This window comes from Anser anser, assembly GCF_964211835.1.
Source record: "Anser anser genome assembly, chromosome: 9".
Lineage (NCBI taxonomy): Eukaryota > Metazoa > Chordata > Aves > Anseriformes > Anatidae > Anser > Anser anser.
The window spans coordinates 15,932,135-15,955,700 of record NC_139729.1 but is presented as its reverse complement, the minus strand read 5'-3'; the positions used below and the strand labels follow the sequence as shown (position 1 = coordinate 15,955,700).

Genomic DNA, 23,566 nt, shown 5'->3' with positions numbered 1-23,566 from the left:
CTCCGCAGCTCCAGCGGCCTTCTGAGCACTTTGTCAAGCCTCGGCTCTGGGCCTGCTCTAGGAGAACAGGCTAAGAACCAGGAGCACGTCCTGGGGACGCCAACAGAAGCCAGGAAAGGAGAGGTCTCAGGACAGAGACAGGCGACTGCTGAAGCGACCAGAGATGAACCTTCCTCAAAGTTTTGGCAGCACAAAAGGTCCAAGTTATGCTGATGTCTTCTGCTGACAAAGAGGAGGAATGGGACAGACTACAGCAAGAATAAAGAGGCGCTGTCACCTGGTAGCACACCAGAAATGTCACAATATCACGGGCAAGTGTGCAAGACTAAGAAGTAATACAGAAGCCTGTGCCCCATATTAGCAACTGTCTACCTAAAAACCAGGTAACTGCAGAGATCTGAAGTCTGCTGCCAACCCCAGGCTAACTAATGAAACCAAACATCTCCAGGATGCATCAGGCTCTTCCAGGAAAGGGAAGGAGCTCCCGCTGTAGCATACCCTGGTGAGATGTCACCTGAACTCTCCAGACAATGCTGCTTGATCCCACCCAAGACAGATGACCTCTGGTGCAAGAACTGCTCCCTGAGCTGAGCCATGGTTCGCTGCAAGTCCGCAGCCACCTGAGGCATGCAGAGGTTCACCCCAGTATGCTCACACAACACTAACTCGTAAGCCCCACAAGCCCATGTTGTCCTGGAGCAGCAGTGCTGGACAGGCTGCCCGCAGGAGAATTTGGTTTCTGAGAAAAGCAGAGGGCAGTAAGGCAGCTGCATGCACACAGGGGTGTCTGTGAGGGATCCATGTGCCGTCATGGCCCAGCAGCTGCACCTCTCCAAGGGACACGATGCCACAAACCTGAACCAAGCTGCTGTGCTGCACGTTTAGCGTCAGCTCGAATCCAGCTGTGGGGCAGAATGGCAGACACACGGCCGTCTGCTGGCACCGCCACGGGGCACTGCAGGCCACAGTGCCGCACACAACGCTAGCCCACAGGGCTGCAGCAGGGGAAGGTTTCCAAAGCCACCTGTTGCGTGCCTTGTCCAGGCAGCTGGGGACTGCTCGGTACGGCGCAGCTTATCCGCTATGGGTGACACGGCAGTGCTGGCACTAGTAAAACAGTCTAAGAAGAGAGATGGGATTATCTACCAACAAATATTTTGTATGAACAACATGATGGTTACATCTCAGGCTTTTCCAGCGGAGTTTGACTAATATGAAATATCTGAAAACTAAGAAACAAAAAGCTACGGCAGAACGAGAGGGCTCTTCCGCAGAACGTCCTGCATCAGCATCTCAGGACAGGAGGGTCCTTACTTGGAGTCTCACAGCTTGGCGCTCCCTCCGGTTACCAAATACCTGTTTAACGTGAAAGAACTTCGCACCGCTTGCCTTTAGGGGGGCAGAAGCACTTCTCCAGCAGGCAGCAGGATGAACGTTCAGGTGCAGCAGCTCCCCAGCACCCCCTTTTCTAGGAGCCGCCCGCAGTGAGGTGGCAGCCTGTTGTGGCGACAGCTTTTTGTGGCGACAGCCCTGCAGGACCGCTCGGGAGGCCACCTACACACAGGCACCAAGCCCCGCTCAGGGCCTCGCACGTATCAGTACCAGGCCGGGTGGTCGTGCTGCCGAGAGGCTGAAGGGCGGCTGAGCAGGGGGCCTCCGGAACAGAAACTCCCCGTGCCGGAAGGCTCCTCCAAGCCAGAAGCGCCTTGCCCGAGGGGGGCTAAGCAGGGGGCCTCCAGGTGGCTCGCCCGAGGCGCCCCCATCCCGCACAGCCCCGTCCCGGGGAGCAGCGAGCTCCGGCCGTCCACCGCCGGCTCTCCTCCGCCCCGCGGAGCCCCGGGGGCCGCCGGTGCCGCCTCACCTGGTTCGGGAAGGCGGCGCGGCTCAGCGCGTCCCGCAGCAGGCCCTCGCCGATGTCCCTGCTGGCGCCGTCGGTGACGAGGTGGAGGTGCAGGGCGTCCCCGCGGCCCAGCCGCCCGTGGCGCAGCAGGGAGCGCAGGGCGGCGCGGGCCTTGTCCCGCAGCGCGGGGCTGCGCTCCGCCTTGGTGAACAGCACCAGGAGGTGCAGGGCTCGGCCGCGGCGGGCAGGGCCCGGCGGGGTGGCTCGGAGCCGGCGGGTGGCGGTGGAGAAGGTCTCGCCGCCGCCGCCCAGGTAGTAGAAGGCGCACACGGCCAGGGCGGCCGCCAGCGCCAGGGCGCAGGGCTGCGAGCGGGCCCAGCCCGCCCGCCCCATGGCCGCCCGGCTCCCTACCCGCCGCCCGCCGCCATGCCGCGGCCCGGCCCGGCCTCCCCGCCCCGCCCCGCTCCGCCGCCACACGGAGGCGGCTCCGGGCCGGGCCCGGCCGGGAGCTGCGCGGGGGCGGTAACGAGAGGCCTGGCGGCTCCTGCGGGGCTCGGCCGCGGTTTAGATACAAAGAGCGCAGCCTTAGGAAAGGGGAAGGAGGGCTCCTCGTACAGTTACAGCGTCCGGGGCAGAGGGCACGGGGGAAAACGAGCGTTTTAGTGCTGGGATGCTTAAAAGAACAAGTACAGAGTGATACATAAATAGAGGAAAATAATAATTCATTTCAGACAGAGCAGCTGCTCGGCTTGAACGAACAGAGATTTCTCGGGGATTTCTAGCAAAACAGCAGTTGGAATCTTCACAGAAAGGCGAGGGGGATTTCTTCCTCCTTTGTCATCTCCTTCCATGGGAAGCAAAAGAAGAAAATACTGTGCAGAAACTAGGGATGTACCAAAGGGGTCCGCTCAGCCTGGCCCTCAGCACTGCCCTTCTGGGCTTGGCCCTGGTGTAAGAAATGTGTTTGTGGAAGCACAACAGGCTATAGGACTGTACAAACAGGAACAATAAACCCAAAGACTAAGTTAGGTCTCACCCTGGGACGTGGCAGGGAAGGCAGCTTGCAATACTGACTTTCAGTGTATTAAATAGTCAGCTCAGTCCTTCTGACGGTGTTTTGAAAGTATCACTTCCTTGCACATTATTTGTAACTATCAAATGGTCCTTTTATAGTCACTGCGCCATGTAAGGTTCTCATGATGAAAATGCAGAGTTAACAACCCTACTTTAAAACAGGTGGCTGCAGAGAAGCATCAAAGTCCTGGAAATACCACAGCCAAGGCTATGCTTATTCTAGTTCTCACTTTTTTCTTTAGTGAGTTGAAGTTTTTGCTCTACCAGGCACAATTCCAGTAATTCAGATAATGTGTACGGATGTCATACTGCAAAATCGGAGAAACTTCATTTTTTAATGGGGAGTTGATGACAGCAGTAGGAAGGTCGGGTTGCATTTTCTAAAACTATTTCAGCTCAGTATATAAGCTGGTAAAATATAAAACTCTAGGGAATGAAAAAAAAAACAAAAAAAAAACCCACAGGATCCCTTAACACAGTGACAGTATGAACCAACAACGGTACAATCCAAAGCCTCTGAAATGAGGGGAAAGACTGCCACAAATTTCAGTGAGTTCTTGGGTTAGGTCCTGATTGGTCAGGAAACTTAGACCATCTATTGTGATCACCCAAACTTATGGGAACAAAGTTCAATGTCTAATATAATTCAGTAGCACTATTCAGTATAATAACTTAGAAGTTTTACATACATCGTACCAACATCAACAAAACATGAAACCTTATGAACAGTCAAAACAATACAGATCCCTATGGAGATACCACAGATACCATCTTAACATGCAACGTAAGTAAGTTATGCCTCTGAAATTAATACGCATTAGAATATATGTTGAAATCTTACACATTTGTCTTTCCAAGAGACTTTTGGAACATGTGATCCAATTCTGTCTAAGGAGGAATATTTCAAAATCTTTTAATGGACTATATAGTAAATTACTAAAAATCCACATGAAAGATGATTTTGAATTGTTTTTGGAATCTACTGCTTTGTACCCCACTGATTACTGATGACATATCTCATATATAGAGAAACATGAACTGGAATTGAAGCTTTCCATTATCTGGTACAGGGTGCAAGGTGTTAACACATACCAGAGTCTTAGAGTCTACTACTCAAGTTATACTCAGATTCATACTGTAATAAAAAATGGAAGTTTCCTAAAATTACTGTGCAGAACATCAGCACTTGAATCAGAACTCAAGGAAATCCAGATCTCCATAGCACTGGAGTTAATCATACTTTGTTTCACCGAGGGCTGAATCCTGTAAGGTACAGAGACCCTGGAGCACTGAGCCTGCCAGTGTCTAACAGGACTGAACCCTCGATACATTTCATGTAGCTTAATGGCATATTCATTTTTGCTGATGAGCAAGATCTTCAGACACGTATTGCACCTGACCTGAAAAATGCAGTTTATCCTGGACATCATAGTGTACCTAAAAGGATCAGGGAACGAGGCTGCAGGATCAGAATTGATACACCTGCTCCCTGAGCCATTGAAATTCCAAATCTCCTGAAAAGTCATACAATTCGTGGATCGGGTATGTTACTAGTCCTTTAGCATAAACAGCCTGATACTGCAGAGTATCAGACGAGAGCTGGACTGCAGCAGATGAATCTGCAGAGCTACAGGGAAGAAACTTTTTGTTGGTAGGAAGTTGTCCTGCAAAATTTCTCAGATTTTTCTTTGAGTAGGAAAGCAAACACCAGTGGAGACTGGTTAAGTGTCTCAGATGTTTTCCCAGCAGCGAGGAGTAGGACAGTGATTATGCCACTAAGCTTTCGGGCTTTACATTACCAACCAATCACATTGTACACTGACTGTCATGTAGGTGGCAAAGGATACAAATCTTTTGAAAAACCCCTATGTCTAAAGTGTGTACTATACATAGCCATATCTTACATTATCCCATCTGTACACAGGGAATTTTACTTTCTCTAAAATCTACTAAATAAGTGTCCGTTGCTGTTAAATACTACAGATTACAAAGTATATTGTCATTTCATAGACAATTTTTTAAAAGAAACTTATGAAATCATCTGTAAGCTGTAATTTCTAGTAAGTTGCTTATTATTCAACTAAACATACTCTTCAAATGGGCAGTCTGCTTTTCCTAGCATAATTAGACCACAGATTAAACAAAACTTTTTTTAAGATTCTTTTTCTTGGAAAAACTTATTGGACACTAAGATGCCATTAACTTCACATCAAGAATCGTCCAGATTAAATGCACTACTATACATTTCTGCAAAATGATAAATATTTAAAATACATTGTTTATAAAATTAACATGCCAGAAAGTTTAGTTTTTACCACAATTTACAGAAATTCTTTACCCAATTTTGCTTATACAAGCCAGCTTGGAGAAAAGCCATTTCCTAAATGCACTTAAACAGAAAGTTAGCGTACTGCCATGGCTAATAGAATCCTATAAAAAAAATCACACTGATGTTATGTTACCTAAAAATTCTCCTTAAATTGTCCGTAGGGTAGACAAATACAATATGAAGAACTGCATCTGCTGGCTTGTGGCTTCTGGTGATTATTTTAGTAGTACATAACCTGATACACAAGCATGTATCTACAGACACCATTTGTGCATGCACATCAGCAGGTGGAGCTCACCAAAAAAAAAAAAAAAAGCAACTTGTGTCGTTGCCCTCATTACAGCTCGAAAATATTCTCAGTTGTTACTTTGCAAAAATGTGCAGTATAATTCCTAGGTTTTCTTCTGCAAGCCTTAGTTTAGACACGTACACATCCGCGCCTTTGCGCATTATGTTACACCATGCTGTGCTATAAAGGATTGATTGACCTAAATTTAGGGTAGCTGTACTACATATGCATTTTCATATATGCAGCTTAGGGCTAGTAGTGAGAACAGCAGAGAGAAAAGGTGACAAACAGCTCTTGTGTGACTGTTCTACACAGACTCCTGTGGCTTTCCATTTTTACTTGGATGTCTCAAATTTCAAGTTTTGATGTCAAAATACTGACAAACCCCACATCATGTCCAGCAGGATTAAATTTATTTTTTTCATTAAAGGTTCCAAGTGCTCATTTAAAAGTTACTTCCTTCACAGCAATCTTCATTTTAGAAGGGGCTCGGGGGAGAAGAGGGGTGCAGAAGAAAATTGACTAACTCTTAGAATTTGGTCCTCCAGGATATATACTGATCGTGACTGACCTGCAGTCACTAGTATAAAAGCCAGCCTGGTGTTAAAACTTCTGCTGCAAAAGAGAAGTTACCACATCTTGTTATTAACAGCCTACCTCTAACCAGAGTCAGGGTAGGAACAAGAAAAGTTACAGGCCCACAAACAGAAGGACAATTCTGTAAGTCATTACCTGATTTCCCTTCCAAACAGTCCAAGAAAATGCAACCTAGACCTTCTTGTCAGAGGCACATCTTTATGGCAGCAGTGAGACAGATGACAGTATAGGATACTAATTAGCAAAGCGGATCTGGTCATCCTGCCACTCAGAGTCTGCAATACATACAGCTATGCTCTGCTAACTCTAAGTACGAGCTACAGATGAACTTCATACTTGCTAACTGGTACTATTTCTACACCGAGCTAGCAGGTATTCCTTTAACTTTAAAATGTTTTCTTCAGCTGCTGAGGTATATGTACTGTGGAACATAAAACTCTTATACATTTCCCCAGCTACCATGATCTACAGCTACATTAGAGTGGTCGTTTTATCCAAACTATCTAACAAAATGCATATATTTCATTCTGTTAAAGACGACTTGCACTAGAAGGAGCAGGTTCTTTTCCTTCTTGACACTTAAGGCTTCTGGGAATCTGACTGCTGGAAACGGTTTAGCTTCTCTGGATTATTTGATGCCATTTGAGAAAAGTCACGAAAAATGTCCTGATAAATTTCATCTCCTAGAAGGAAGAAAAAGGGGAAACGGTTTCAAACATTTCTGATAATTAACATCATCCATCATTGCACAAACACCTTACCATGCTACCATTTACTGTAGTAACATCTATATTAATGTGTAAAGACTTCTTATACAGATGGAATGATGCTGATGTGAACTGGGACTGTTTAATCACATGCACATTCTGTAGAAGCAAATTAAACGAAGCAAAACTATACCTGAAATAGTACCTCAAAGGCAGCCACACAGAGGAAAGTTCAGAGTTAGAAAGGAAAAGTGCAAGCATTTTTAAGCAATGTAAAAATAAAAATGTTTATTAGCTATCAGAGAAAAAATACTTGGTTTTGGAAAGGACGTGCTAACCAGGACTCATCAGGAAATTAGAATTATGGCATAAATAAAGATTTACTTGGAAACAGAGGTCAGAAGTCTAACAGCCAGAAAGAACTCTCCATGAAAGAAACAATTAGCAAACAAGAGTATATAAAAAAAAGCAATCCTAAGTAACCAGGGAAATTACTGTTCATAAACATTTTTGGTCTATTACTTTCACAAGTATAAATTTTTAATGCATTATTGGACATATATCTTCTAGGTTTATAAAAGTCATGAGATTTCCTTTAAATTCTTTTTGTTTGCTGCTTATCTTTACCCTTTGGGTCTAAAACCAACCTGATCACTAGCGCAAATATTCCAAAATGAGAGAAGGCAGCAATTTTCATCTGCTCTGTCCCCATCCCCTCCTCTATCTACACAGGAAAACCACGATCAAGACAGAATACTTCTTAAGTCATGGCCAAGTCATTCTTCTACCATCTTAAAATGGAGATTTTCACATTTCTTTAATCTGCTGCAGCATTTTGGGCCTTGAATTAATGTTCATTTTAAAACATTAACCATACCATATTGACTTCAAAGGGAATTAAATGCATAAAACATTTGGTCCAGTCAGGAAATGTTCAGCCATCCAAATTGTGCTGCTGCCTTCCCAACATGGATGACTGCATGGGATAAGATCCCAGCATTACTGCTCCCTGCTGACACCTTGATTAATAGTATGACAGAAGAATCATCCCAAAATCCCTACCACCGTGTACATTCCCCCACCCGCCCCCCAACAGGATTGTGGAAGAAAGAAAAGCATTGTTTCACCACTAGTTTCAGAAGGGCAAGATTTAAAAGGGATTTTTTGTTATAGACCGTACTACAGTGAAGAGTTACACTGTTTTGGTTTTCCATCTTTTTAATGTACATTTCCAATATTAGAACCATTATCCTTTTCCAGTATTGGAGATGAGATGGCATTCATTTGAAAACACTTGCAGAAATGACAACTGACTTTCCAGAAATACTTAACACTGCATGTGGGTTTATATGAAAGTGTAATCACAGTTCTGCCCAGACTTTAAAGGACAAATAAATTGAGTACTACTCTACTAGGAAAACTTAGATCTAGTAGAATTCCCTTTTGGTTTTCAGATTTAGTTTCAAGTATGTTCTAGAGATCAAACAGGCATACAACACATTTTATCATTAAGTTTTTGATAACTGCTTGCACTGAAAGATAAGCACAGAATGAAAGAAGAGTTTGTAACATCCATCAAAAGAACAGGTTTGAAGAGAACAAACGAGAATCAAGCCTGTGTGATGCAAGCAAAGCAACTATGTTTTTATTACTGAAATGGGTCCCATTCACGAACTAGTACTGTAGTTCAAGTTGCTGTATTTAGTTCTTTCAAATAAAATTGAAAGAAAAAAACAAAAGCTACTTTTGCAAGGTACATTGTGGTTCTGTTTTTGGCTATTACATAACAAAAATATTACATACAAAAATAGATTAAAATAAAGTGCCCCTTTATGCTGCATTAAAATATTTAATACTGTAAACCTTATAATTATTTTAAAATCTTACTTTAAAACTTAATTCTGGAAATTCCATTTCCAAGTAACGTTTTCCCTAAAGTGCAGATTTTATATACAAAAATACTATAACACTGCTTTACCATTTAACACCAGAATAAATTAAAAGGCACACATCATACATTCAAGAAAAAATAGGAAGAAAAAAGTAGCAGTACTAATATCAAATGGTTAGCAGACATATTGTAGCACCAGAAGATGAGCACTCAAGTATTATACAAGAAACAGCACAATGGTGCATATGGCTTCTACCACCAGAAACAACCATTTTGTGGAACAAGCTAGTTTCAGCTAGTTCCCATTCTAAGAATATTTTGGAAGACCAACTGTACTTTGCAAAGCAATATATACATTCCCTAAGTAGCTCAAACCAGGCAGGTATATTTAAATCAGAGATGTTGACGTTATTAGCTACATTATTAATTATCAACTGCATTACTAAAGCTGAGCAATATGCAGTTAGCTTCACTGTGATGATACTCTTACATTGATATTTACCCTCACATATCTCCCAACAAACACAATTGTCTTAAAAACCCTTATTTTTTCTAGAATCATAATTTTGAAAAAGAGGAGTTCTACAGTAAGGGTAGTGCAGATATTTTAACACATCTATGCAGTGAAAAAGACCTGCCTTGTCTATGACCAAATTAAGGGTATTTATACATCCTAACAGTTGGACTTGATGCTCTTTGAAGGTCTTTTCCAACTAACTGTTCTATTCTAACAGCAGAGGGGCTTTGTGCTTACACTTAACACATTTACACAATCCTTCTAGCAGGCTAGCAGACATTAACATTTAAAACACTCAAATATTTACTTCAACTTTTAAAGAGACCTCAGCAAGTAACATTGCTGTATTCAGAGATACAGCAGGATCATCTGGCTGGGACACTGTGTTGTACAGCTTGTGGTCTGAGTTTCAGTAGGTATTCTAACAATACCCTCTCTTTGATTTTAGGTAAGCTCTACCCCTTGCAGTGGCTCTACTTTCCACTGTCAATCTTGCCCATTTACAGTGACTAGAGATGTCTGCAAAATATCTAGATCAGATTGCATCAGCTGCAGTCCCTAGATTCTACTGTAATACAGACTGACAAAAAGGTCAAGGTATTTTCAATAAAAGACTCACCTGCTTTTTATCTGCCTAATTGAAGAATCTAAAAATCTTTTAAACAATAATAACAGGGAAAATAGTCTCCACTCCATCTTCAGTTTGAACAAACATTCTTATTTTCATGTATGTAGTGCCAGAATTTATGAATTAGACCATAAGCCTTATAATATTTAGGAACCAACTTTGGCTTTTTGTACAAACTACAGAAACATTTTCTACTTCATAATAATTTTAAATTTTTGACATGTCAATTAAGTGATCCAGAATATTCGTTTATGACTTAGCATATAGCTTTTGAATCAAAATACCTACTTCCCTTAAAATAAATGCATTTCACTATTTTAAACTGTAAGTTTTATTTTTACCTCTTCAAATAAGAACTAGAAGAATCAAAAATAATTCAATACTTGTTACCTTCAGGCTGTCAGTGAAGTAGTATGCATTATATCAGAAAACAGCCTCACATTCAACATGACCAAACAGGTAATAGATTCCCCTCTCCACATATGTAACCTGCTGCATTTAGAGTGGAGAACTCTTCCTCATTAAGCTCATAATTGAGTATTCACTTCTAAATTATTTGTTGCTCCTCCAGAGAGAGCTTGTGAAAGTCTGAGTGTCTTTAGTACTTTCATGGTTTTAACTCGACTTTCCTGGTTTTGTTTACAGATGAATTTGCAAAACATCTACTCTTCACGGGGGAAATTTGTGAAATACATACATTTGGTTCATGTAATAGCACTAATCTGGGATACTGACAGGAGACTCAACATTGCCCCTTGAGTATATTCCAGCCCCAAACTAGTAAAAGGTATAAGCACACAATCATTATGAATCAATGACAAACACACAAAGGCTTCGTAAGAGCGAGCCAAGAGTACTCACTCAACCTTAAAAGCAAGGTCTTCCTTTCACTACTGCCCAGCAGGCCATGTTTTTGTGCCTACCTCGACTAACTTGACAATCAACTGTGCCTTCATTACTGATCTTTGCATGAGATTAAATTAGGTTCTTAGGTAAACGTAATAGAGGAAATGGCTTACATAAATATCACATCAGAACACAGTATAAATAGAGACTGACTGCCTGAGAATAAGTTGCACAGATTCATTAAATAATGTTATTTTCTTGTACTGGTTGCCTCAAATGCCTGCCAGGTGTTTTTTGTTTGTTTTTAAAAATCAAACGGTAAGATACTATGCATACAAAAATACATACTTAAGAATAACTGTTTTGTTAAATATCTTAACATAAAATATTTTTCAAATAAAAATGGAGGAAATAATGCTTTCCCATTTGTCTGGAGTTATTTTGCAACATTTGATACACATTTGTACATCAGTGTAGAAGGATTTTTTTCCCTAAAAAAATAATAAATACAGGACCATTCCACCAGAAGGAGAATGGTATCCTGTAATAACATGAACTCCTCAAGTGTCTCTGAGCAACCTGGCTTAAACAGGCTGCTCTAACTGCCAGGTAAATCCTACCATTGCATGAGTTTCAGTGGAATGTCAGTAGGAGAAAACCATACAACAAAGAGCAAAACAGATTGGTAATGGTTGTACTAACAAACTACCGTAATTATGTACTTTAAACACTGTCCTTTCAGGTCCCCTATATAATCTGACAAAACCGCACCATAATGAAGCTTTAATGTGTGTGTAACGCTTATAAAAACTATTATTGTATGAAGCTATCTTAAATTCTCCTCAGACCCTAAGGATCTAGTTGTAAACTGATAAATTCCTGAATACATTTCTTATACTGCATCTCAGTATGGTTATTAGTAGAGTATTGACCTGGCTGTCCATAGAGTCCTTCTGATTCACGCATTTCTTCATTCATCCTTGCTAAACGCAACCTGTGATTTCAGAAACAAAAAGAATAATGTCACCTTTAAAGCAATGAAGATGACTGCAAGTAAAGGCCTATAGCCCATTCATGAACCTCAACAGCGCGGTCATCTATGGATACTGCACTCTGAATTTTCCTTTTGCTCTCCCTACATTTTACGTTTTTACGTAAAAGAATTTTGACACTTCCTACATTTTTAACTCGAAATGATATGAAAACTTAGATACCTAGTTAAAAAACATAACATACAACTTACAATGTTACAATATCTGCATTTGCAGCTTCTACAGCTATACTCAATGGATCTTTCCCATCTTCATCAGTGGCATGCTGGTTTGCTCCTCGTTTTAAGAATAAACACACCTGTCTGTTTAGAAAGATAATTTAAGAACAATTTCCACAACAATAGAAAAAAAGCAAATAAAGCTGGATGCAATGTATTTGGCTTAATTTACCAAAAGTCTCTTGAACATTTCAAAATGGCACTATTCATCTATAGTAATTAAGAAGTTAACACAGAAGTAAGCAAAGCCTTTAGCTATCTTTCCAAAGAGAAATAACTGTGAAATCATGCTATTACAGCACGGAATTGAACCCTTTAGAAGGTAAGCCTCTGCCTTTCTTTATCATCCTAGGTCATAGAACCAAAAAATTTCATTTTTACTACAACAGAAAAGAAATACTGATCAGAATAAATCAATACAGTAAAGAATCCTCAGACAAGTACCTGTTTTACTCAGTAGAAACTGATCTGATTTTTCTCTGCTGTTTTTCATCTATATATGTGCATATATAATATATATGCATGTGTACACACGTTTCTTCACCTATATAAACATGGCATGCTGACTAACCTTACACCTCAAACTCTCTCAAGCTGTAAACTTGCACTTTTTTCAGGATTCATGCATGCAAAGAGCATGGGCACCACACAACAGATTATGTCCTCATTTGAGCTGAGCTGGCATGGAGTTTCAGTTAAAAGCCATGATTCCAAAATTCAGGATGTGATGTGATACATTTTGAATTGAAACACTTTCCGAGCAACACACAGGTGAGATGAAACAGAAACATGCCTTGCCTCACTATTTCTCTTACTCTTACCATACTTCTCAACAAAACGAGAAACAATCTCGTGAGCCTTCACCAGATGTCTATGTCATTCCAAAACTTTATTAAATGCACATTTTTCCAAAATGGACTGAAGTGTTTATAGTCATGTGCTTTGCTAGCAGATGAGATGTTCAAAAATGTTATTTTCTCACTCATCACAAAATTTTAAGAAGAAACTCTATCACCCGAAATATATTAAAATGCCTGAATATATTGGGAAGTGAAGCAGCTTTGTGTTAACAGAGATAGCCATTTACAGATTCGGGAACAGTGAGTTACCCAGTGTGTCCTAGAACTGTGGCATGGTGCAGGGGTCCTCTTCCTTTCGTGTCCCTGATGTTCACATTGGCACCATTCTGCAGTAAGAATTCACAAGTAACCAAGGAGCCCTATGGAATAAGAGCAAAACAAACAATTTAACACCAGATCTCTAGAATCAGAGCCAAACCTGTCCTGCCATCTAACTTCTCAGTCATGCGGTAAAGGAAATGAAAAGGATTGCCTCCATGTCAAGTTTAAACACTGCTAGGATGTATAACACCACATGTATAACACCAGCAAGGAGCAATAGTTCAGAAACAACTTTGAGATAACTTTGTAAAGACAATTTCAGCATCACATTATCATTCAAGAGCAAAGCAAGCAGTTCAGAAGAAGCAGTGACACAAATATCCCTATTACTCCCCTTCCCCTCCTCCCACAGCAGGATGCTGTACACCACATACCCCTTGCACTGCCTGAATGAGTGGTGTTGCTTTGTTTTCTTCTATATTGACCCAGTTCACTTCAGCGCCATGGGCCAATGCTTCTGCCATATCAGGAAGATTCTTCTCAAAAGCAGCTCGATAAAGCTGCAATCCTGGACTAAGCTGTTTGGAGTCAATGAACACAGAAGACTCTTGCTTGTCTCCTTCTGAAAGGAAAAAGAAATATATATATTGCTTACCTGTAACTCCTGCTTCTGTAAGGTACCTCCTAGAATTCTGACCAAAGACATAACTTCTCTGGCATAAGGTAGCTCAGACTTTGTGAAATGCTCTGCACTGGTGCCCCATTTTGCCAGAGGTCACCACACACACCTTTAGCTTCTGCCAGCATTCAAGCACGGACACTTCACAGAATTATTACTGGCCAGGAAACCTTCCCTCCATGTTACTGGCATGTGTGAATATCCTTCAATCTACCTATTCCGTGTCATTTCTAAGAAAAGGTTTTAGCCAAGAAATGCATCTTGGTTTTAGCCAAGAAATGCATCTTGTCCCATACCGCAAGATATGAATACAAATAATTTCCTGCTGAGATGTAGTCATACAAATATCTTTCTGCAACAGTTTGATACACCTGAATATATAATGAAGCTAATACTGTTTTGAGAATTTTCATTAAAAGACACCATTGTCACATACCAGTTACTTGCTGGGGCTATAATCCTTTGGACTAAAGCATAATCTTTCATCTTGAAAAGAGTAATACAGAGTGGAGTGTGGGAAGTAAAGACATTTTTACATGTAAGCTTTCATGAGTTACAGCATCATAAGTGTTTCTACAATGCAGTCAGAGGATCTAAGCCACATGCTGCTTGCCTACAAACCACAGCTGTGAAGTACTGCATTTAAAATGTAGCTCAGAGCGCTGTGATGTAGTAGAATAAGCTTCCTTTATAATTGTTCTGGATATTTTGACAAGCCATAGTCCATATATCTGTCAGCCCAGGACAATAATAATAGTACATAATTTTATCACTTTATCAAGTTTGAATAAAGAGGAGTAATGTTTAAGGGCATGGTCAGTTGATTGTAAATAGAAAACTGAAAAATTAAGCAAGACATTCAAGTAACATGCAATGCTTTTTGTCTGTGACTTAACAGGAATTCTTTCTCCAGATCTTTAACCATTTATGAAATTATTATACATTTCTCTGGAGGCACTTCTATATTAAAATAAAGCACTGCTTCATCTGCTAAAAAATTAAGTTTTGGCTCAATATCATCTGACTACAAAAGTTCTCTGAACTTATTTAGGAGGATTCTACGTCATTCTCCATACCAAGTCTGGAGGAGAGAAAGGTCACTCAGCCAATTCCTACCCTTGTTAAAACATTTCAGAACACCAGAATAGAAGAGAGGTGAACGTTATCATCAAGTACTAATCCTTTTGACATGAACATGCTAGCAAAAAAAAAAAGATTAAGTCTTCATCTTGAAGTACAAAGCCTAGAGCACCTGGTTCATACAAACTGTTAGCTGATATAGTAGAGGCAAGGTGTTCTCTGCTGTCATCAGCACTCTGCTGGATCCCACTGTCACTGCTTCTTACTGTTTGGGGGAGAAATGGGAATTACTATGCAGACCGTAAGTTACCTGCTTTACACAGACATGATAATAAAGCAAGCTCTTATACTTGGTCCTGAATTCATTTTTATTTTTTTCCCCTCCCAATGACCAGTAATTATTCATTATTTAAAAAAAATCTTAAGTCATATATTTCAACCATAACATTTATAACAATAGTGTGAAAGATTATTAGAAAGTTAGAAGATCAGGATAAGTAAAAAAGCTTTAATTATTTCATGTAAACACAAAGCAACGCAGTAGCCTGGAGACAATGGATTAAAAGCAGGGAGATGGCCACAACACACAATGGGTCACTAGTGCAAATACTGAACACGCCATAGCTGTAGTACTTACTACTACGTAGTTTTGAAGAGGTATCAAAGTAGGAGAAGAGTGAATCTAGTTCATCAGGACAGAACAGAGACTCCCGCCTCGCCTCGTCGCTACTTACAGCAACCGCTGGGACATGCAAGTTAGCAAAGCACAAAGCAGGCAGTAAGGAAGGGATAGGGCAGGAAAGAACGTTATCGGAAAAATTAAGGATGGAAATACGGAGGAAAGAAGGTGGTTAATATGTTTCTGAATGGTAAGAACCCCCACTCCACAAACTCTTCCCCATCTGAAAAGTGCACACTACTCAACAAGCCTTTTCTCCCTTACACTTCTGAACTAGGATATGACCCATTAGAAGAAGGATTTGATTTCCCTGCATGAGGCAGGAAATCAGTAAATACAAAGAGTTCCTTTAAAAATAACATGCATAACATAGCTCAGGAGAGAAGTGTATAGATACCTTTTGGGGATGCCACACCTTGTTCCCCTGCCAAAAGAGATTTTTCAGGGGCACTGTGCCTCTTCTCTTCGTGACTTTGAGGAAAAACTTTTGTTCCAGATTCAAGCGGAGATACAGCTGCTACCGGCTGCTTTTCTACAAACTTTCTTTCCACATATTTTGCTCTGATGTACGCCTCTTTCTCCTGCCTGTCATATACAAAATGTTAGGAGTTAGTAAGCGGATATTTTATTATTTTCCTATGTTATAAGGACATCAATTTCATACTACAGCCAGTAATCAAACTGCAATCCGGCATTGCACATAGGACACATATGACATTTTCAGAAAGATGAAGGGCATATTGTCCAACTCTCTCTGGATTCTTAATTAAATTTTGCATAAGCCTCAAACGAAAGCAGCTTAGGAAAAGTTAAGAATTAAATGTTAAAATAAAGTGTTATATTCATATAGGTACATTTTCTTCCAGGTAGAGACTCTAGAAAGCAGTATGTGGAAGAAAAACGTTATTCACTACGTTATCTGTTGGTACTAACCCTTTAATAACTAATTAATATAGCATATATTTAGATTCTTCCATAAAAACATTTGTTAAAGGAACATCAAGACTGCGTAAGAGAACAATAATCAAAACCCCAGGTAGGTACAATCACCAGATGCATAATGAATGCTGAGATATGTTTTCTTGAAACCGAAGGTTATCATCAAATGGCACATACCAATTCTGACACAATGAAGAAAGCGGTTATAAAAGTACTATTATTGAAATCACTGAAAAGCAGTTACCACTAGAAGTAATATCTAGCAAATGTCCTACAGTTACAGACATGTTATCATTGCCTCCAAATTGCTAGCACTTTAAAAATCATGCTTTTCAATAGCATGAAACTGTTTGACAGCAAGCAGCACAGAACTAGAAAGCTAATAAAAATGTTTTAAAAAACGTATCCTTTAAAATAAAACAAAACCTTAGGAAACTACCTTCAAACAAATTAACATCAAACGAACAGCAGACAGGTGTATAGTCATTAAAAGGCTGTTGTAAAATAGAGCTTGTGTGCAATGTAGGAACAACGAAAAGAGCATTCTGGGGATCTGGGAGCAAAAGTCAAACTTAATGAAGTATAGATAGCAGCAAGTGAAACGAGCAGCGGGATATACAAGGTAAACCAAGAGGAGAAGCACCACAATGGCACCAACCAAAATCCACAGAGGCTGGAGAGCTGAAGCTAGAACGGAAATTAAGATAACTTTAACTTGACCTGACCCCAGGTCAGGTGGACTCAAAAACATGTGAGGAGAAAGGCAGGCCCATTTTAGAGAAGCAGACGGGTGAATGATAAAACTGGAATGGGAAGAGGCACAAGCAGGTAACACGAACACAATGTAAGAACAGACTGCTAGCTTATACAAGCAAAAACCTTTAATCACTAGAGGAATACATTGGCCCAAAAGATATTCATGCAGTATTTGAAAGCCATAAAGGTGCATACCCCAGAAAGGCAGTGGTACAAAAGAAGAAGTAATAAATCAGGTACTAAGAAGAAAAAAATCATTTGCGTTTATATTAAATAATGATGCAAATTGTTCAATTTAATGTCATTTATGACTATAACGAACAAATGAAATCTAGGTATAGTACTACCTTTGGCTTCCAGGTTGTGGCTTCTTTACTCCCACTTTCTCCAACTTTGCTTCATATATTCTATTTATGACATCATTTCCCAATTCACACATAAGCTATGAAGCAAAATAAATTCAAATAGAGTTACAAAAGGCTTTATCTACTTATTTAGTTGTTTTTACCTCACTCAGCCTATTTTCCCAACTCAGTGTTTTCACTGAGTTTTGTAAGTCCACTTCCAAAAGTAAGCATGGGTTTATTTCATGACAATGAAACAATCAGTGAATAAAGGAAGCAAATTCAGAATAAGATAACAAAAATACAGTTATGATTGTGAAGTACTACTCCCTTCTGAAAGGGGATTATGAAAATGAATCTGTCATTGAAGAATCTTTTTTTCTGCAATTAGAATGACATTTGTGGGCCTCATCAACAAAGGCATTCTTTTCCACCAGCTTTGCTGTTATTCTTATCCCAATCCTTATCTGGCAAGACACGATTTCCTCATTTCTGTTCCAACTCGTCTAACATACATTTTTGCTGAACCATGATCAGTTACATCTATATGATCAAAGACAAATCATTCTGCAAATACTATTTTTAGGTGAGCTCAGCCCATGAAATCCAACTTACTGATGGCAACAAAGAGATTTCTTGCTTCTAATAGCAGGTAAAATATTCAGCTTTAATTTACATGAACAGGAAAAAAGGTGGGGTGTTTTTTTTGTTTGGTTTGGTTTGCTTCCCTCCTCCCACCCCACAGTACGAACTAAACTACTATTCAAAGGGTATTTGTGAACCTGAAAGTAGCATAAGGCTTTCTGGCTTGCAAGTTCGTATCAAAAATTACTACTACTACTGCAGGCTGTATAAGAAAGTGTGAATAAAAACAAACAAACACAAAAAACACACCATAATGAACATTTTCTACTCAAAAGTAGAAGACATACACTGGTTACAAATGTAAGTTTTTCCTGCATTGAACATTCTGATGCCATGGCTGTAGAACAACAATCTGAGTAGAAACTGTCATTTCAAAAAACTATCATACCTTTAGCAGTTCAGGTTCCCATGAATCCAGTGTTAAAGATCTTACTTTTGAGAAGTGGACTCCTAGGCTCCTAAACAGGAAAAAAAATTAACTAGTAACTGTATGCAGTGTCTTACCTCAGATAGCTTTACCATTGGTTTATGCAAATAAAGCCAGTTACCTTCACTCTATTTACAAAAAGGGTTTCTAATCTTGCTTTAATATATACTTTAAGAGGCAAACAACACACTTCATAATTAAGTCAATGTGTAAGTCAGATATACTTCTGAAAAGCCAACCAACCTGTGTATCCCAGAGCACTCAATACAAAGCGTGATTCCTAGGTTGATACTGGCCCAGCGAGGATCTGCCAAACCACAGTCACAGCAGGCAGCATTACCAGGAATACACTGAACTCGCTGTAGAGCACTTTCTCCCTTTAACATTTTCTCTTTTGTCTCACTGCCAGTTTCTAAGCTTCCAGTAGAAGGGGATGGTTTCTTTTCCTGTTTCTAAAAAAGAAACAAAATAAAAGACAAAATTTAAGAAAAAGATCCTACAAATACCGAGATCCTGACTGTGCACTAGAATCCTAGAGAAGAAGCTTGTGCATTTAAAGTCAAAGAAAGCCACAGAACTGAAAAGAAATTCTTAACCTTTTTAGAAGAAGTATAGAACTAAGTATAACAGCTATCCTATATCCAATAATCCTATGAATTTTTATCCCACTACAAGAAAATTTATCAAAACATACAGGCCAAAGTACCACTAGAAAGATGGAGTGAAAGCCAGATTAGACAATTACTGCCATCAAAGTTTCATTGCATTTACACTGAAAGACAGCAAATGGATGTTTTTTTTCAGTTCTCACAAAAAAGATGTTCTATTTTTAATCCTCAAAATTCAAAAAGTGTTGCTTGATTTTTAAACTCACCTCAGATTCATCCCCTTTTTCTCTGTATGCTGTAGCAATACTGGTCTGAACAGCCTTAATCCACGCCTGCCGCAGCTTTTCTGAGTCAGCCTGAAGCATGCAGCTTCTGTGAAGAATCACATATGCACTTAGAGTCAGAGACTGAGCAAGCAGCTATAACCACACTGCCATGAGTCTGAATTTTATTGAACAAAGTCTCTTGCTATCAGCCCAAGTACACTGTTTAGTATGCATTGCTTAGTATCCATTTCTTTCCAGGTAACAATGCAGCTGACCACAAAACTTCTTGTTTCAAAACTATTTATAGGTAATACTAAAATATATGACTCTTCAAGTAACCCGGAGAATAGCTTAACTTGCTATTCCCTTTTATTAATTCCAAATTTTTCATGTTTATATCCTTATGTACAATTTACCTCCATGACTACCTACACAAGATGCAGCTATCAGCCCTTGAAAACACAGTTCCTCCACCAAGATAGAATGATTTTGAAACTCTGACTAAGAACTACTTTTGACACTAACAGCCAAAGGAAACAAATCACAAAGCATACACCTTTTCAAGCACTTCAGGGCTGAAAAAGAACAGGCAAGCAGGAACAAAATACTTAATGAACCACAGGCAAGGATGCAAGCATTAGGACAGCTGTCTATTAACAGAAGAAAAATAAGGATTGCGAAGTATAGATACACCAGAACCTAAAATAAGTTTGACTCAGCATCAAAAACTTAAATATGGCCACACTCAAGCTGTTAATGAAAAAAGCAACATCTTGCCCTTTCTGCAGCAGGAACTGCCATACTTTCCCAAAATACAACTAATGCACTGTGTTGCCAGAACCCCAAAATACTTATATTTGGTAGTTTCATTTAGTGCATTCTGAAATGTAGTTTAACATTACTGACTCAAAAATTCATTCTGTGTTTGTTTCTCATTATCTCAATTAGAAATTTAGAGAAACTGAACTATTGTCTATACTACCAGCCACACTACTTGTGTGGAGTAGAACTACACATTTTCTACTACTAAGTCACAAGAGCTCCGTGACCACAAGCCATTTATTACATAAAGCACAAGAACGCATGTTTATTTTAATACCAAAAGTAAACTAAATACTAGGAATACTTCTCACAGCACCACTTACTCTTAGCCAATGTTTCAGAGAACAGAATTGTTCAGATATTTTCCCTGTTTGTCCCGAGAGACATATTCATCTTGTGTTTCACAGCAACTAAATGTAATTTCATTTATTCATGTTTTAAGTAAACAAGTGCTCCACCACTTCTCCTTACTTTGTTGGAGAAACCACCTCAAAACAGAAACGTCTTTCTATGTCTTCACAATGTTTAACTGTGCAAAGCCTCAAGTCTTCAACAACTACCGTGGGATTATCCTAAAAGAAAAAAAATAAAGGGGTCACAGATGAACAAAACAGTTGCTAATACTCTCAAATTACTTCTCATTTCATTTCATTTCATTTTCTTGCTTTACAGATTTTTTCCCACAGTTTTTTTTTTTTTTTAATAAATGGTATTAGAGATACTTGTCAATAAATATTTACTTCAATTTTCATGCTTGTTTATATTTTGTGAAAGTTTTGACTATGCCTTCTTATCTGCAATCTAATTACCAAATAATCAACAGCTTAACAACATTCAAAGGAGCTCAAAGATAATTGTGTCTCTTCTCAGAATGCAACTTACAAAGAAATCAGAAAGGTTACACCAAAATAAGCTGTTTTCAGTGCCAGGTACAAATCCAGAAGCTGGGATGCAGTGGTTTTGAAAGTTTGATTCACGTCAGAAGACATCTATTCTAAGCTAATGGCATTTTAAAGGTTCCTTTTGTAATATAAAAACATATCAAAATGTAATGGGAAATTATAAACACAAACTGCCTAAAATGTGCGAACACAAACTCAACCATTTGTTTCCTTACCAACCACAAAAACAAAGATCTTATCTCCTGATCTGACAGCATCAGATAAAAACAGGCTCTGAACCTGATCTGGTAACAATGAATCACTTTTTTTTTTTTTTTTTCCTTCTGCACCCAGTTCTCTGCTAGTTTTTTTTCCAAACATCAAGAACAGCTACAGCCCTGTGGCAACAAATTGATTCTAGAACAGTAAATCAAAGGGATACGGGCCCAAAGGTTGATTGAAAAAGCTGGCTTTAGGCTTGGGCAGAGCTGCGCTTGCTGCTGTATACAACAGCGGTGATAACAATGGTACTTTGCCACTGGCAAAAAGACAGACATCAACTGCTGAATTGCCTTACGTGTTTAGTATTAGATGCACGTATGTAGCATCCACAACTGTTTTGTAAAAATATTTTCATGTCTTTTTATTTTCCTCTCTCTCCAAGCACAAAATTGGATATGAAAGACCAGTAACTGGAGAGAGCAAGTCCTTAAGGAGTTGAACAGAACAGCCCAGGGAACAGCACGGAGCATTTAGTCTGCCAGCAAGTGTGTACAAGCCTTTTGGGACCAACAACTTCCAAGGCTGTTGGTTAAGTCTTCTCTGTAACAAGGTATCAAAAATGCGTTAAATAAAGTATATGATTACAAGATCCTGTGTGAGAGTCCAAAAATCTGTAAATTCAGGTGTTAATGTCATTTTACAAAGAAAGAAATTAATTTAGAAAAGTAGGTTGTTCAAGACCATACAGGATGTCCCTGCTAGCGCTCTGCTTTTACTTCCCCTTGTCAGAAATAACATCACCCGCACCAAACTATCCCAAGACAAATCTTGATACCTACCTTAAATTTCTTCTGGTACACAAGTTGGTTATTTTGTATTGAGAACCAGCGCCTATTTGAATAAAAAGACATCCAAACAGTATGTAACTGGTTTCACACTTACGCGACTGAAATATGCTAGCATACAGTCTACAGAGAGACTGTAAGAAAAAAAGAATTCACAGAAGTAATGCCAGTCAGTTTTGACAAGTATTTCATGAGACTACGAAAGAAGGAGAGCAGAGACAAAACAGAACAGAAAGCAAGGTTCAAATAATTCAAGTCTTAAAACAAATACATTCGTGTTATGGCAACATTAGTAAAGCTATCGTACACAACACCTTCATTTCAAAGAACATTTACTTCTGTATTTTAGCAGCAAGCTACAATTTTAAGTGATTTGATAACACAAATTCAGATGGTTTAAATAACAAACTATACAAACTACTCACTCCTTAAATATTTTCAGTAGAAGAAATAACTTAACAAGGCATTAAAAAAAACACTAGACTGTTACTATTCCATGCAAGTTTCTCTATGTCTGGCATTTCTTAAAATTTTAAATAAAAAATTGCATATAAACATAAAACAACAATAGAACCTTTTAAGTAGGATCTTAAGTTAAGCCTTCGGTTTATAGGAAACTATTAAAAAGATTAAGGCATCTTATAAAATCCAGAAGATAACACTTGAGGAAAAAATCATCTGAACTGTATCATCCCTTGTAAAACTCCTGTTCAGATAGGATGCAATTGAAAGAGAACAGAAAAAACATTCAGCTTTTGGGAAAAATTCTGACCAGCTCAGACCCAGAACAATTGCTTTTATTCTGACTGCTGAAAGTTTAAAAAAATAAAAGCAAATATAACCATCCCCTTGTAGCTTTTCTGGGGAATGTGCAAAATAGAAGCTAATCAATCACTGGTTTTGAACTGACAAAAAATACAGGAATGCAAACGGTAATTCAGTCCTGTGGTGAGATTGGCACATATTTATTTTGTTCAAGCTTATAACATGAACCCGTGTTTACCATAACATAATGGCTCAGTTACCTGAAATTTCCTATTTGTACTGCAAATCACTTTTTCTCCTGCACTGCCAATTCGTTTGAGTGGCAACAGTACACAAAATACCGCTGAGAACAAGATATGGTGCAGTACAAACTGGTGAATATCAAGCTGCAGGTCACTAAAATTAGTAACAAGAGGGCTCCGTATAACTATTCAATCACCACAAGCCATTCATGAAAAGAAGCACACACATTGTTAAGAAAATACAAAGGGAAAGAAAT

The 23,566-nt window shown here is 39.3% G+C and overlaps 2 protein-coding genes across 5 annotated transcripts in view; both read right to left on the bottom strand.

Moving 5' to 3' along the window:
• Window positions 1-2,303, bottom strand: part of XXYLT1 (xyloside xylosyltransferase 1) — a 42,476-nt gene extending 40,173 nt beyond the window's left edge. The window contains exon 1 of the mRNA XM_083849149.1: window positions 1,862-2,303. Within this exon, the coding sequence (XP_083705275.1) occupies window positions 1,862-2,233 (372 nt within the window). The 5' untranslated portion in view covers window positions 2,234-2,303. The remainder of the gene's footprint in view (window positions 1-1,861) is intronic.
• A 927-nt stretch (window positions 2,304-3,230) lies between these two features.
• Window positions 3,231-23,566, bottom strand: part of ACAP2 (ArfGAP with coiled-coil, ankyrin repeat and PH domains 2) — a 65,444-nt gene continuing 45,108 nt past the window's right edge. For 2 of the 4 annotated variants that reach the window (XM_083849115.1, XM_083849116.1), the window contains 14 exons: window positions 22,297-22,348; window positions 20,826-20,926; window positions 19,533-19,638; window positions 18,902-19,110; window positions 18,620-18,689; window positions 17,590-17,684; window positions 15,945-16,132; window positions 15,506-15,610; window positions 15,041-15,133; window positions 13,544-13,731; window positions 13,098-13,207; window positions 11,962-12,072; window positions 11,651-11,712; window positions 3,231-6,812 (listed from right to left, as the gene is read on the bottom strand). In XM_083849115.1, coding sequence (XP_083705241.1) covers window positions 6,709-6,812; window positions 11,651-11,712; window positions 11,962-12,072; window positions 13,098-13,207; window positions 13,544-13,731; window positions 15,041-15,133; window positions 15,506-15,610; window positions 15,945-16,132; window positions 17,590-17,684; window positions 18,620-18,689; window positions 18,902-19,110; window positions 19,533-19,638; window positions 20,826-20,926; window positions 22,297-22,348 — 1,594 coding nt within the window. In that variant the 3' untranslated portion in view covers window positions 3,231-6,708. The remainder of the gene's footprint in view (window positions 6,813-11,650; window positions 11,713-11,961; window positions 12,073-13,097; window positions 13,208-13,543; window positions 13,732-15,040; window positions 15,134-15,505; window positions 15,611-15,944; window positions 16,133-17,589; window positions 17,685-18,619; window positions 18,690-18,901; window positions 19,111-19,532; window positions 19,639-20,825; window positions 20,927-22,296; window positions 22,349-23,566) is intronic. The other 2 variants (XM_083849117.1, XM_083849118.1) reach the window with 1 other exon arrangement.